General features: G+C 40.0%; 1 protein-coding gene across 1 annotated transcript; it reads right to left on the bottom strand.

Moving 5' to 3' along the window:
- Positions 1-8,484: 8,484 nt before the first annotated feature.
- On the bottom strand, positions 8,485-12,657 carry CALHM4 (calcium homeostasis modulator family member 4). The gene is made up of 2 exons (XM_029945596.1): positions 12,018-12,657; positions 8,485-8,871 (listed from the first exon to the last, which is right to left on the bottom strand). Exons 1-2 carry the CDS (start codon positions 12,573-12,575, stop codon positions 8,485-8,487), a joined length of 945 nt encoding a protein of 314 aa, XP_029801456.1. The 5' UTR covers positions 12,576-12,657.
- Between the last annotated feature and the right edge of the window lie 2,029 nt (positions 12,658-14,686).

Genomic DNA, 14,686 nt, shown 5'->3' with positions numbered 1-14,686 from the left:
AGAACTCTTGTAAAATGCTCTGTGGATTTCAATTCAACACTTCTGTGTCCAGGTTAACCGCTCTTACGGGGGCTTCTTGGTGGAGTAGTAATGAATTTCTACAGTTCACTTGTCTGCATAGAGGTCGTGCTGTGCCTGGCAGTAATCTCCACTGCCCTTCAGAAACTCCATAAATGTGTGACCAAGAACACCACAGAAAGGAATATGTTTACTCATTGAAGATTGTGGCCTAATCATACAGCCGGTCCCGAGGCGGCGGCGACACAGGTGGTGGCGGGGGCACCAGACTCTACCATCTACCACATGTATTTGGACAAGCCACATTCTCTCGGTCTCAGCTTCCCATCTGTAAAATTAAGGAGTTGAGGAGAATTATCTCCAGGATACTTCCCATGTATAAGAGTCTATGATTCCTCAAGATCATGCATATAGTGGAGCTGCTTATGTGGAACCAGATTTCAAAGTTATCAGTTAACATCTCTGACCCAAGGTGTCATGGTCAGAAGAGTTGTGTCTGCAGTGGAGTTGTTTACTCTCCTAACAGCTTAGAGGCTAACATTGAACCACATAACAGATGGGGGCGTTTGTTCTGGGCAACAGCAAAGGAGGGACAACATCAGTTTTAAGCGGGCTACCTTTTCAACATTACCTTACCTGTAAGTATGAAGTATGGGACAGGCAAACAAGAAATAGCATTTGTACATGTTCGTTTTCTCCCACCCAGCAATAACCATTTTGATCATTTCAATCTTCTTATTGACTTTTCTTCTCCCTCCTCCCTCCTTCTCTTTCTCTCTGTTCCTCCCTCTCTTTCCCCCCCCTCTCTCTCTCTCTCACACACACACACACACACACACACACACACACACACATACACACACAACACACCTTTGCTTTGGATTTGAAAGGGACTGGGTGGAGAAGGAGGAGAGAAAATGAAGACACAACACGTATGGAAGAAGATAGTATTCGTGAGATACAATATAAATCACTTAAAATGTAGAAGGAAAAGGAACTTGTGAGTTAAAACAATAATTTAAGTCAAATTATTTTTTTGGCTACATGTAAGAAAATACAGTGATGGATTGAGTCAGATATACCCCTCAGGGTATGTAGTTTCCCAGGCAAACATGTTTTTGTGGGGATGCCTGTCTATAAAAGCAATTTTATTAAAAGATGTATTTTAAAACTTCAGGGGCCCAATAAGATATGAGGAATTACCATTCCTATGCATATGCATTTGTTTATTGTTTGATCAGTGAGCATGAAGATTCTCTGTAGTGTCCACACACCATCTCTTCATGTTCTTTATCATCAAATGTATTATTCCTGTCTAACTTCCTATTTCCCACCATGAGAAACAAAGCGGCAGTGCTGTTACTCCTCACAATGCCACGACTCTGTAACTTCTACAGAAACAACAAAATTCTTCTTGCCTCTACGGTATCCCAATGCCATTAACGTGACATCATTGCTCAGTATGTTCCATCATCCATCACATTGCTCCTCAAGGCTGGCTTCCAGTGATTTCCTCAAAGAATGTACTCTCTTCATGGTGTCCGCAAACGCAGGTCTTACCCAGAGTATGCAGGGAAACGTGAATGATCATTTGTCTTTTAAGCACGCTAAACTCGCCACACAACTTGAGCTGTCTTTTCCTGGTGTCTTTAGGTCACGATCCCTGCGTCCCTAGAGTGCGACCTCTGTCGATGTCAGCCGCACCCTGCCTTCCCGGCGGGCGGATCCAGTCCCGGCTCGCGTTCCTGGGCGAGGATGCTCTCCACTAGGGCGGGAGAGCCCACAGTGGCCCCGTGACCAGGGGCGAGGGGGGAAGGCGGTTCGAGGGCGGGTGGTAAGCCTGGGAGGACCTGACTCGCCACTGCAGCGGACTTTCCGATCCGCGGCGCGCAGCTCGCGCGGGTGCCCAGGCTAGGTGCCGGCGATGTGGCGCGCAGGGAAGGACCCGCCACCGCCCCGCCCTGCGGGTGCCCTAGACGTCGGAGGAAACACCCGGGCTCGCCACGCTCGGGGAAGGCGACACGTGGGTCCACGGGATGGGGTCCGGTTCTGAACGCCCCTCGCGAGTGCGTTCCAGAAAATTTCCGAGAAGGAGCGCAAAGCGCCTGGTGCCCTGGTGGCAGGTAGTACTGGATTGCATACTGAATTTTAGCATTCTAGCTCTGCCACTTGGATGGTTTTGCTTTTGGCTTTCTCTTCCCCACAAAATACAGACTTTTCTCTGGTCTGATAGGACCTCATAGGACCTATAAAATCATTTATGGGGTAAAGATTTGTATTTTGGAGATAGCTTTCTCAAATTCAAGCTATCTCAAGGTGAAAGAATGGCAAGCATAAACTAGATAATACTTGATTTATAAAATTTATATAATCAGAAAACACCACCTAGATCCAGATTAGCTTTTCTTTCCTTTGGCATTTTTTCCCTCATATTTCAGATGCTGGAATATGTTCATGTTATGAATGAGTTTACAGTATAGTTCTGTTGATGTCACTAAGAGGCAACTAGAGAGGAAAAATATATTTAAATGCTTTTTATCTGTAGGCTAAAACATCTATCAATACATATAAAACGGATATTCAGCTGTTCTTTCTGCACTTTAGGACACTTTCAAGTATTAGAACACATTGTATTATACATATTTATAAAATGTCATATTATAGATGTATTTATTTCCAGGAGCAAATTTTGGTTTGCTAGGGCAGAACCTCGGTGCATATGTAGAAATTACCTTGAAGAGGTCCTAATCCAGGACATGTCACTCATGATCAGCTTGTGAGTTTATATATTCCTGAAATGTGTTGGTATGTGTATTAGTTTCCTACTGTCCCTGAAACAAATTACCACCAACTTTGCGGCTTTACTCAGTGGATGTTTATTATAGTTCTGTTAACTATAAAAACTGTGTATACTTCCGTCGTGACACATGTTAGACACAGGTCTCAGTGGGCTAAAGTCAAGGTGTTATCAAGGCTCTTTTCCTTCTGGAGGCTCTAGGGGGAAAATGCATTTACTTGCCTTTTGCAGCTTCTAGAGGCTGTCTGCATTCCTTGGCTCATGATCCCTTCTGTCTTCAAAGCCAGCAATGACTAATTTTTCAGACATCACTCTGATACGCCTTGTCACTCCTTTGGGGTTGCCACTTAGTCTTCTCTCTGACTTTGATCCCTCCTATGCCCCTCTTATAAGGAACCTTGTGATTGCATTAAGCCCACCGGAATAATCCTGGCTAATGTTTCCATTTCAAAATCCCTTCCTTGATCACATCTGCAATGCCTGTTTTGCCACATAAAGTATAAAGGGACATTCACAAATCCCAGGGATTATAACATGAATATCTCTGGGAAGGCCGTTATTTAGTCTGCCATGGTGTGTAAACTCTGAGGTATGTGAGTATGCACAGTTTTCTGGCTATTTCTTCAAAATAGCTTTCCCCAAAATGGCATTTTCAAAGAGATCTGTGACTTAAAGTGCTTTAATCACTCCCATAATTTTTTCACCTTCCCCTATCTCATGTAAGAGAACATTAAGGTCCCAGAGAGATGGACTTATACAAAAACCCTATGATGGTGAGAGACGTTTTCCTGACCCCTGTTTTTGACAGACTTTTTTTTATAACTATGGATGCTGAAAACAAATTGGCAAATTATAGTGGTTTCCTGCCCATTTTCTGCATGCAGTGAACACCTGAACTTCTTGGGCAAGCTTGCAGGTGGTCTGTGACTAGCAGATTCAGTGCCGCTGGCTGTTGAGTACCTGAGATCCAAAGTTTTCCCCCAGTGAGAGTTTACAGATCACTTTGTTAAGAAGCACAGTGCCTTGGGGGCATCTGGGTGGCTCAGTCAGTTGAGCATCTAACTCTTGATTTCCACTCAGGCCATGATCTCACCATCTGTGAGTTCGAGCCCCACATCGGGCTCATGCGGGCAGAGCCTGCTTGGGATCCTTTCTCTCTCTCCCTCTCTCTCTGCCCCTCCCATGAGTTCGCTCTCTCTCTCTCTCTCTCTCTCTCTCTCTCTGTCTCTCTCTCTTCTCTCTCTTTCTCTCAAAATAATAAAACTAAACTTAAAAAAAGGAAGAAAGGAAGCACAATGCCTTGAAGCTGAGGCCTTGTACATGCAGGTAGAGTGGAAGTGGAAAGAGAGGGAGAAAGATGTGATGTAGCACCTTATTTTTAGAGCTCAGGGTGTTTTCATTATTCATTGTCAGATGTAGGAGGAGAATCCTCCTGGCACCGACAAGGCATTGGGAGGTTGGTGAGCTGTCTCCCATTGCTGTATTCCGGCACAGTGCTATGGAGCGTAATAGCAGAAGTGAGACTCCCAGGACTGGATTCTGGCTCTGTCACTGTAACCATGGGTCCTTTGGCAAGTTGCCTGACTTCTCTTTCCCTCAGTTACCTCATCCGTAAAATGGGGGAACTTATTTTATTGGGGTAAGTTCGGTTTGCTATCCCAGTATGACCCATGGCCCCCCAGTTATCTCATAAAATATCAACGAGAAAGCATTTCAACTGCATAGAACTTTACGCAAGATTTCTTCACACTTTCTGTGTTGCTTAACTCCATTGCAGCAATCATGCCAGAATATGTGATTCTGTTTACCAGTTTGTTGTAAGGAGTACATGGGATAATGGGTTTGCAGTAGCTGGCATATAGTAAGAACTACATTTTGTTTTTACTACTACTATCACTGTCTACAGATGGGTGCAGATACCTGTCTGGGCCGCTGGGGAGCAGCAGAGGAAACAACAGTCAAAATCCATTTCTTTGTAAGGTTCTGGTGTACTGAGATTAGAGAAGTTTAATTGCCCTTAGTGGTTAATCCAGAAAAAATAATTCCATTCAGAAATGATGTAATTTACCTCTCTGGAAACACCATTCATTGCTCTTTGGTCCACAGGTCACATTTACAGATGTGTGGGCTACAACCCAAAGAGTTAATTGTGTAGCTGTGTAGCCTGCTGGTATCTGTTCTTTAGTGACTGGGGCTAAATTTTAATAGATTTATGTAGAAGCTAACATTGTATCTCTACACTTTATATTTTGAGGTAGCAAATAACTACTTGTCTTGCATCTGGAAGGCCTTTGGTTGACTGTGATCTCTCAAAGCTTTAAGGTTAATGTAATTTTTCTTTGTGCTAAGCAAAATGCAAAAATGTACTTTGGAAATTCACATTGTTGTTTCTTATTACAACATTGCATTTGATTTTTCTCTTTTAAGAGGGAGGTAGTGCGGGAGCAGTACAGGAGAGAAAGAGAATCTTAAGTAGGCTCCACGTTCAGTCAGCGTGGAGTCTGACACAGGGCTCAATCCTATGACCCTGGGATCATGATCTGAGCCAAAACCAAGAGTCAAACACTCAACCAACTGAGCCACCCAGGCGCCTCTACACTTGACTTCTTAAATTGAAGATTGAGAACAGAGAAAGGAGACAAAGAAGATGAATATAAGTAGGATTCCACAATTTGGCTTTGGAAAACATAAAGTTGAGTAAAACACAACTAAGATTGTATTTGACTCCTAGAAAGGAGGCAACTTAGATTGTGGTGGGGGAAGGGGGGAGCTGACAAAGTTGAAGTTAAGAAATGAACAAGTGCGTATATATGCCACTGTGTATCTATGCCACAGCATTTGATGTAGTAGCCAAAAGCATTTAGTAACAAAATATAAGATAGTATTAGCAAATAATTGACTTTATATGTCTTAAAATTACATAAATCCATTAGGTATAAAGGGGTGGAAGTACAATGTTCCTAATGGAAAAGTCTTGTCTAACTGGCTGTGGAACAAAAGAATATTCCAGACAAACATATGCGCATGCATGCCTACACACAGAGAAATGGGAATTCGATTTGTTTAATTGGAAATGGATAGTATATAATGAAATGTGATGGATGTGTACTACCCTCCAAATGTTCACAGATTAGCTACAAAGCCCTTGAAGTCATGCGGAGGAGCCAAAGAATATTTAAAATCTGTTGCTAGAAGGCTATAATGAAAGATCACAATGAGGTGATTTAGAATATTAACTGTGTATCTCATACATACAGGAGTTTGATGTAGAGAAGATTTCCAGAGTCTAGTGAAAGGAAAGTTTCCTGGTGTTTAATGTGTATAAACAACTATTATCTTCTTTCTGATGATGTAACGCTTTAACTTTATGTAGTCTTTGATTTTTCTGTTAACTGAAAATCTTATAAAAGATTGGGTATATTCCCCAAACACTAATAAAATAATTCTGAGCATGGTGTAAAGTGTGAATTTAACTATTATGTCCCAATATGGAGGAATTTCAAAAATTATCAGAGAAAGTGATAAAATTTTAGTCCGGGAGGAGACTATGGGGAACAAAGTGGACATGACCTTCCATATTTACACAGATCATTTATATCAGAGCCAAAGGAGGACTCTAGTTACCTTCTACAACTTCTGTTTTGTTAAAGATCCCTCTAGTAATATCATGTCAGTTTTGTAGGTGAGAAAGTGAAATGGCTTTCCTTGGCCATTTGAAAAATATCAGTACATTAACATTCTTTTGAGAGTGGAATGCCAGCAAATGTCTTTGGAGGAAGAATTGAACTCAGTAATATTTCCCTTCCAATGAAGACAACCGGGGCCTACTACTATTCCAGAAGATCGGATATGTATACATTTGGACCTGTATACATATGAACATAAACATAAAAATCTTATCATATTTAAAAGGAATCTCAAGAATATATTTGCTTCAGTTCCTTACCCTACAACAGGTAAGGTATCATTGTCTATATTTTATAGATGAAACAGTTGAGTCCCAGAGAGACTAACTGACTTGCCCAATAAGTAATGGTGATAGAGAGACAGGTCTCCTGTCTTAGCAAAGTTTTACACTGTGCATCTCTTAGATTTTTTTAAAAATGATCTTTGGGGTACCTGGGTAGCTCAGTCAGTTAAATGTCCAACAGGTCATGATCTCGTGGTTCTTTTCTGCATGGGTGATGATTGCAAGGAGTTCAAGGCCCGTGTTAGGCTCTGCGCTGGGCTCTATGCTGACAGCTCAGAACCTGGAGCCTGCTTCAGATTCTGTGTCCCCCTCTCTCTCTGCCTTTCTTTCACTCACACTCTGTCTCTCAAAAATGAATAAATGTTTAAAAAAATTTTAATGGTCTTCTTAAAATTCTTTTTCTATTTCTTTCCATGAAGTTTGTGGAACCCATAACTGCACACAGAATAGACTCTTCCATGGTTGTGTAACAGCAGAATAGTTAAGTATTTGATTGCATTTTAGTTACTCAAGTAACTGGTCTCCTTGAAAGTGAATCTTGAAAGCCAGTTTGACTACTGGGAGTTGGTTGTATTATTACCCAATAAGCAGCCATTGTTTTGGCTCTAAAAATACACAAAAGCCCTCATTTTGCTTAATTTAGCCAATGAACCAGTGGCTTAGGTGAATCCTGAGGCATAAGACACTTTATATATCAGAAATCACCAGGATAAATTAGATGACTGTCAAATATTAGAGGTGTAAAGTCACAGAGCAGAGTCAGGCAGGTCTCTCCTTTCTGAGTTATAGATAGTGAATATACAACTATGTATGGCAGTCTTACTTCCCCAAATGGATTTTGAGCAAATGTACAGATTGATAATGAAAAGGCACAGGTGGTGTCTCTGCAGTGGAGCACAGAAGGGAAGCTTTCTAGAACAAACTTTGTATGTTGTGGCTATAAAAATGCTCCTAGTACGGAGGTGCTACAAATAACATTTATGATACTAATGATAATAAAATAATGTGTCATCTTCCCCTGGTTGTGGCAGAATGACTCAAGATCTTCCTGCATGGAAGATCTCTCTTACACGTTACTAGTTTAGAAAGGGCTTTTATCCTGATTCCCAAAAGGTCAGATATTTAAGATCAAAGGAAGGGGTAGAAGCAAGTGAAAAAGGTCGTGGATATTAAACAGAGGTAGAAATAAAGAAAACCAGAAATTAGACACAGGGAAATAGTGATAAAAGACATGGAATGCAAAGGGAAAGGGGGAAAGTAACATTTATTGGCACTTATTTTAGGAATGGCACTATGCTGAGTACTGTGCTTATATTATCACATTTAATCCTCACAACAGCTCTATGGAGTAACCACTAGGTGCAGACAACAAGATGGAGCTCAAAAATATTAGTTTCAACAGAGATACTAAGTAATAGAATCAACATTCTAATTTTAACATGACTTCAAATTCCGCATTGTTTTACTTAAACCAATATAGGCATTATCAGACCTATATTATACCATCACCATTTCCACCAAGGAAATCTCAAAAAGAGAGATTGGCACAATGATCCGATAAAGTGACTTTGGAACTAGAATCTTGAATGGACTTATTTAAACAAATATTGAAAGAGACAGAAAAAGATGAGGAGATTACATTGAAACTCCATCATCATAAAAAAATAAGACATTACCTGAACTGTGAGAGGTGCTAGAATCAAGGTTGTAGCTCAATACCTTCAGGTTTGCTTTCCTCATTATCCTCATCCACCCTGTCTCTAAGGAAGCTATAGTGACGTTGCAAGTCATCACCCATGCAGAGAAGACTGGGTGCTGAAATGTCCTTCCAGTCCTGACATGAAGGAATATGGATGTGTTTGATGTCTTCCTTTCCAGGAATGAAACCAAAGAGTTTCTGAATGCGCTGCATGATGAGGAGCCGTGAATGTTGCTCTGCAGCTTGTTCAAAGAGTTCTCTCTCGTTGTGGAGGTGGTTGGTCCAGTACCAGTGCTGCAGAGAGGTGAGGGGGGAGCAGCACTGTGCCAAACAGCAGGACACGAGGACAGCGACCATTGCCAAGGTGATCAAAATCCAGCCCAGCATCTTCACGTAATTATTTAAAAGAAAAACAGAAAACATCAATATAGAGAATATTCAAGGAACAGCCATAGCAAGGAGGGATTTCTACAAAACTGAGAAGTAAACTGGGGGTAAGCTTGTTTTTCTAGTCTTTGAAATATGAACAAGGGGTTGATCACTTAGTATGGATACAGGTGTGATGGAGAGAATAAGCCCTACCATTTCAATTTGGTTTTTGGGTCATGCCTTAACTTAGAATGGATTCTAAGTACTGTCCTTGAAGTGGCAGATGCTATAACCCACCAATTACTCTTGTGTAAGGTACATAAACTACATTGTTTGGTTTTAGCTCAACTTTGTACTCCCCCAACCATTAGGAACAGGTTCAAGCTTCTTTGAGTGCTTAATAACTATTTGATAATGATGGTGATGAAAAGGATGATATGATAGATAATAATGGTAGCTTCCTAAGTGCCTTCCTCATAATGTGCTAACAGGTATTCATTGATATTTCTTCCCGAGTTCCTCTTTTCTTTTATTTTTTGTAACCAAAGAAGACTCCTGTCCCTAAATGTAAAGCACCTTATCATTTTCCTTTTCATTTCCCTCTTTTTAAAATAGTGGTTTGCTGACCAGTTTTGTGATTCATTTTTGAAATATACTTTGATAGGAAATTTAACTATATTCATTTGCAATTATTTAGTGTTGTCTTTTAAAGACTGACATAAATGGCTGTTTTCAAATCTTAGAAACATTTTTTAAAAATTATTCTTTTTTCAATAGTTAGTGATTATTATATAAAGTGAGAGAGGCAAGTCCCATCCATGTAGGGAAGCCAGCAGTAGGCAGCTTCCCAGCCACAGTCTGGGAGGCAAAGGTCTCTCCCACAGTTTGTGATTCACCAGCAGGCCTGGAATTACCAGTGTGACACAGCGGGATAGCTGTACTCAGTGGAGACTAAAACCTACAGAGTGACATTTAGGGCAATTTAATTTAATAGAGGCCAGAATGGTGGAGGAAAGGTCATCTGAGATGCCCATTAATTCATCAGCTATCATTTATTGAGTCCCAGGTTGACCTCCCACCATGTTCTGTACATGACACTTGGTTATGGGGACTCAGATGTGAATAATTTAAGCTATGTTCATCCTGTCCACAGTCCTTAAGCCTAAAGAGGGAGACAGAATAGCAAGCCAGGAAATAGGGGAAAATGTGATCATTTTTTATATCAGTAAGCATACTGGGACAGAAATGAATTCACTTAAGGAAGAGGAGTGCCAGGGAATACTTCCCAGAGGAGGTGATGCTCAGACTTAAATATTAAAGAGGAGTTCACCAGGTGCAAGAAGTTGAGGAGAGCTCAAAGAAGAGAGGAAGAGAAATAAGAGCATGAAGAGTTGGGAGAACCACAAGAAGTTTGTTGTCACAAGGTTATAGGGGTCATGTGGAAAAGTGGTCAGGAGCTAGACATTGAGGGACCTTGTATTCATGACAGGAATTTGGATTTGTGATTTGTCATTGAAAAACTTCCTCTGGGGCATAGGGTGGGGCTCATCTTTCACTTTGCATTTAGAAAGATAATTTTGACATGGATGAAGAAGATCAATTGAAATTTGGTAAAACTCATGTGGTGAAGCTATTTTAGAATGAAATATAGGCAGAGAAAGGGGTTTGAAGTTAATATGATCTTGGTCAGTTCAGAATAATGAAACTTAATGATAGTGTATATTCCTCAAATGAGACTGAAGTTAAGGTAGTTGGGAAAGGTAGCCTGGTGAAATGGAAACAGTATGACATTTGACTATCTCAATCAGTCATTTATTAGCTCTGTGAACTTATAAAAGTTACATGAACTCTTTGAGCTTTGGTTTCCTCGTCTGTAAAATAGGGTTGATTAAACCTCTCTCTTAAGATTATGAGGATTATAATTAAATAGGAAATATTTATACATTATATGGGAAGTGTCTCAATAAGTATTAGTTTTGTAGCTGCTGATCCAAAAAACCCACTGGCTGATGGCACTCAGAACTATAAAATTGTTTCTTCACAGAAGTCTTTGCATGTGCTAAGTAAGATATTGTCGCTTTAAGAAGATCTTACCAGTGTATACTATACCTTAGTTTTTCTTGAAAAAGAATATTTTTAAAGTTAGAATTTCCCCATTGACTATTTAACTTATCATCTCTCTTCACACAGTTTCTCTGCCTGAGCTTTAGGGCTAGTGTAAAATGTTGAGACAGAGATACCTTAATGGGAAATCTAACTTTGCTTAAATCAGGACATATGCAACACTTGAGTATTTTGTGTGTCGACAGTAATTTTTTTCAACAAAATAGCATTATCGCTTCCTAAATTTCAATAACTAAAAAGTGATGGGTCGAAAAATGTGTATGCCTTTGCAATAAGTAGTTCAAAATAATTTATTTCAGTGGTTTGAAAATTTGTTTTTTCCCCAAAATCCCTTGCAGAGAGTAATGTAGGCCAATTACTCTTTCTGTATTGACAAAATGCACTCTTATACTTCTTAAATTTAACCTCTAGATGCTGTGGTTTCAGGCCTTTTCCCTACCTCATCTCTTCCCCTCACATAAATTTGTATAACAACATTAAATTTAGAGCTTTCTCTGGAATTTATTTTAGTCATAGTTAAGCTTCCTATAATTTTAGACAAAATGTTAATAGGTAGAATGAATAAGAATGCATATATGCATAAAGATGGAATTTAAGTAATGCACTATATAGCAATAATTTTAATAACAATGTCTAAAATTTATTGTATTTAATAGAGATTCTGGACACCATGCTAAGCACTTTAGATGAATTCACTCATTTATCACTCAATCAAACCTATGTGGTAGATACTATCAATATCCCCATTTTACAGCTGAGAAAAGTGAAGCATGGGTCAGTTAGATAACTTGCTTAAGGTTCTGCAGGTTAATAAATGGCAAAGCAAGACCCAAATACAGATCTGCTGACTCCAAAGCCCAATGTTCTAACTATATAAAATAGCCACTCAGTAGAAATCACTTTGATGAATAGCATCTAGTGTGTGCAGACAATATGAAAAGTGGTAGGAATGTGAAATGTTTCCAGTGACTAGTTAAGATGGGATATAATAGCAAAAAAAAAAAAAAAAGAAGAAGAAGAAAATAAAATCAAGAACTTACTTGTGACTGGTATCTGTGCAGAAGAGTTACTTCATCTCGTACTTGGATCATATCAGCTGGAGTTGATTTGCAACATGGAAACCCAGCTAGGATCTGTTCCCGTTTGCTGGCACTGATATTGTCAAATACTGCGTAATGGTCCACAGACGCAAATTCACTTGCTGCGCATTCATAGTAGGTGCCTGTCAGCAGGGTTGCCGCCAGCCATGTTAATGGAGCAACAAACGCCCTCCCAGTGATGCTGAAGAACCTAAGGCAAGCCAGCTTGCGCTCCAAGAGGCTGATTCTCCGGTGTGGCGGGGTACAGCTGCAGCAGTATTCACTGCTAATTGTCCACATCTGGCTTCTCAGGGCATAGCCAGCAACCAGAAGGATCAAGGCTGGAATGACTAGAAAAGCAGAACCATAGTAGAAATTTTTCCCAACCTGACAAGGACATCTGAATGTGAAAGAAGAGAAGAGCTGTTGCCCACCAAGAGTCGAAGCAGCAATTAAAGAATTGATAAATGTTCCACTTCTCTGCAGGGAAGACACAATATTGCTGAGAGTTGGGCACATCGTTGGGAAGCTCTTACACGAATCAGCTTCTGTTCCTTTCTGATCGTTAGACTCCACCAGCTATAACCATTTTATGGGAGCTTACTGGTTTAACTGGCTGTGTCAAGCAGTCCAATATCCTCAAACATGTTTAAAGGATTCTAGCATCTTTCCTTGTGTACTTTGTGAGTCCTGAGCTAATAAATGTACTTCAGATTACAGCCGGAAGAAACTAGAAGAGAGATTCATCTGGTATGAAGGACAGGGAAAACTACTTGAGGGTATCCTTCCCACTAAAAAGAGAGTGGCCTGCTTGCACAGCAAACTGCTGCCATGTTTCGATGTGCTGCTTTGAGTGACACAAATTGCTTGGCACCGGCAAATAGGACGTTGGGAGCAAAACGGAGAACATTCTTACCCTGTACAAGAGCAGGATTTAGTTACCATAAAACTATGACAAAAGGCATAAGAGAAATTACCAAATAATAGAGTGACCCAAAATTTAGGGCTATCTGGAACATCCATAAGGTAAAAGTTCTGCCAGAACATCTCAAAACCATTCCCCAAAAGAAGAACAAGACTTGGGTACCCCTAAAGTCAAAGTACAACAGAACTAACTTTTTAACTTTACATAAAAAATTTGGATTGACAGAATCTAATATAATAATGCGTTGCCTTATAAGTTAAGTTGCAAATTTGTTTATAAGGTATCTTTTTCTTACATGAAAATGTGATCACTGGGTGTTAGTAAAATTATATATCTATTAAAAATTAAATGATCAAATATGTAAGGTGTTTTTCTAATTTATTTAATCAGCAAATATTTATTTTATAACTTCTATATAAAAGGCATTGGACTAGGATGAGTGAAGCATGGATTGATAAGAAGTCACTGCTGAGGTATCAAAGTCTTGCTGTGAAGGAGTTTGTGGATGACAGACTCTTAAGCTTTTATTGTTTACAGTTGAAAGAGGTAATGACTTCATCAACAGTACCTGTGTGTAACTTGTCAGTGATTGTGAATGATTACATCTATGAGTAATCCTTTTTCTTCTGGTCTTTCTAACCAAGTGGTCTTTTTTTTTTTTTAAAGATAGCTTGCCATCATCACCTGTCTATCCAACATGTAAAATGTCTACTTCTCGAGGTACCTGGGTGGCTCAGGCGGTTAAGCGTCCAACTTTGGCTCAGAGCCTGGAGCCTGCTTTGGATTCCGTGTCTCCCTCTCTCTTTGTCCCTCTCCCACTGTCTCTCTCTCAAAAATAAATAAACATTAAAAAATAAAATAAAATAAAATAGTCTACTCCTCAGCAGAAACCCACCAGCTCATTCACTGAGTATATGCTAGCACATGATCTAACAGCTAGAGCAATTCTCAAAGGGTTGGGGTGCTGGGAAAATTAACGCTAATTTTAGGTAAAGAAATTTGTTTAAAATAAACACAAACATCAGCCTTAAATAGAAAAAGAAGTTGCAAAAAGACAAAAGATAACAAGCCCCTGAGCCAGATGTGACCGCCTTGTCTGATCGTTTGTGGACGATGTCAGATGATGAGAACATAGTTGATAGGTCAGTAGGTGTCCCCTCTGTTAGCATCTCCCCAGTCCCTACTCAGCTGCCCAGTTACCTCCCAAGGGGCCACTTGAGGGGAATGACCCAGTTCACCATTTCCTGGGTTTGTTGGCTTACAGTGCAATATGAGATTGAAGATTGCATCATTCTCCCAACCCGGTCTCCAATTCTGTCCTAGGCTACCAAAAGGACTCCTAATAAAAGAGGAAAAACTCCTCTCCATTACTTTGAAATGATTCTTTTTCCTGGTTTGCTGCCAGGAGAGATAGTATAAGTCATCTATCTGTTTGAAATATAGCCTCCAGGGCACCTAAGTGGCCCAGTTGGTTGACCGTGCAACTTCAGCTCAGGTCAGGATCTCGTAGTCCATGGGTTTAAGAGCCTGGAGCCTGCTTCAAGTTCTGTGTTTCCCTCTGTTTTTCTGCCCCTCCCCCACTCACACTCTGTCTTTCTATCTCTCTCACAAAAATAAATTTAAAAAAATTTTAAATGTGTATATAGATATACATGTATATATATATATGTGTGTGTATATAGATATACGTATATATATATATATA

The sequence above is a fragment of the Suricata suricatta genome, chromosome 7 (genome assembly GCF_006229205.1).
Source record: "Suricata suricatta isolate VVHF042 chromosome 7, meerkat_22Aug2017_6uvM2_HiC, whole genome shotgun sequence".
Lineage (NCBI taxonomy): Eukaryota > Metazoa > Chordata > Mammalia > Carnivora > Herpestidae > Suricata > Suricata suricatta.
This window is presented reverse-complemented; position numbering and strand designations above follow the sequence as displayed.

Bases quoted from the DNA above. Each gene is read 5' to 3' on its own strand.
- CALHM4 (XM_029945596.1), bottom strand. From the start codon at position 12,575: ATGTGCCCAACTCTCAGCAATATTGTGTCTTCCCTGCAGAGAAGTGGA. The intron at 8,872-12,017 runs GTAAGTTCTTGA...AATTACGTGAAG, and splicing joins TGCACAGATACCAGTCACAA to ATGCTGGGCTGGATTTTGAT.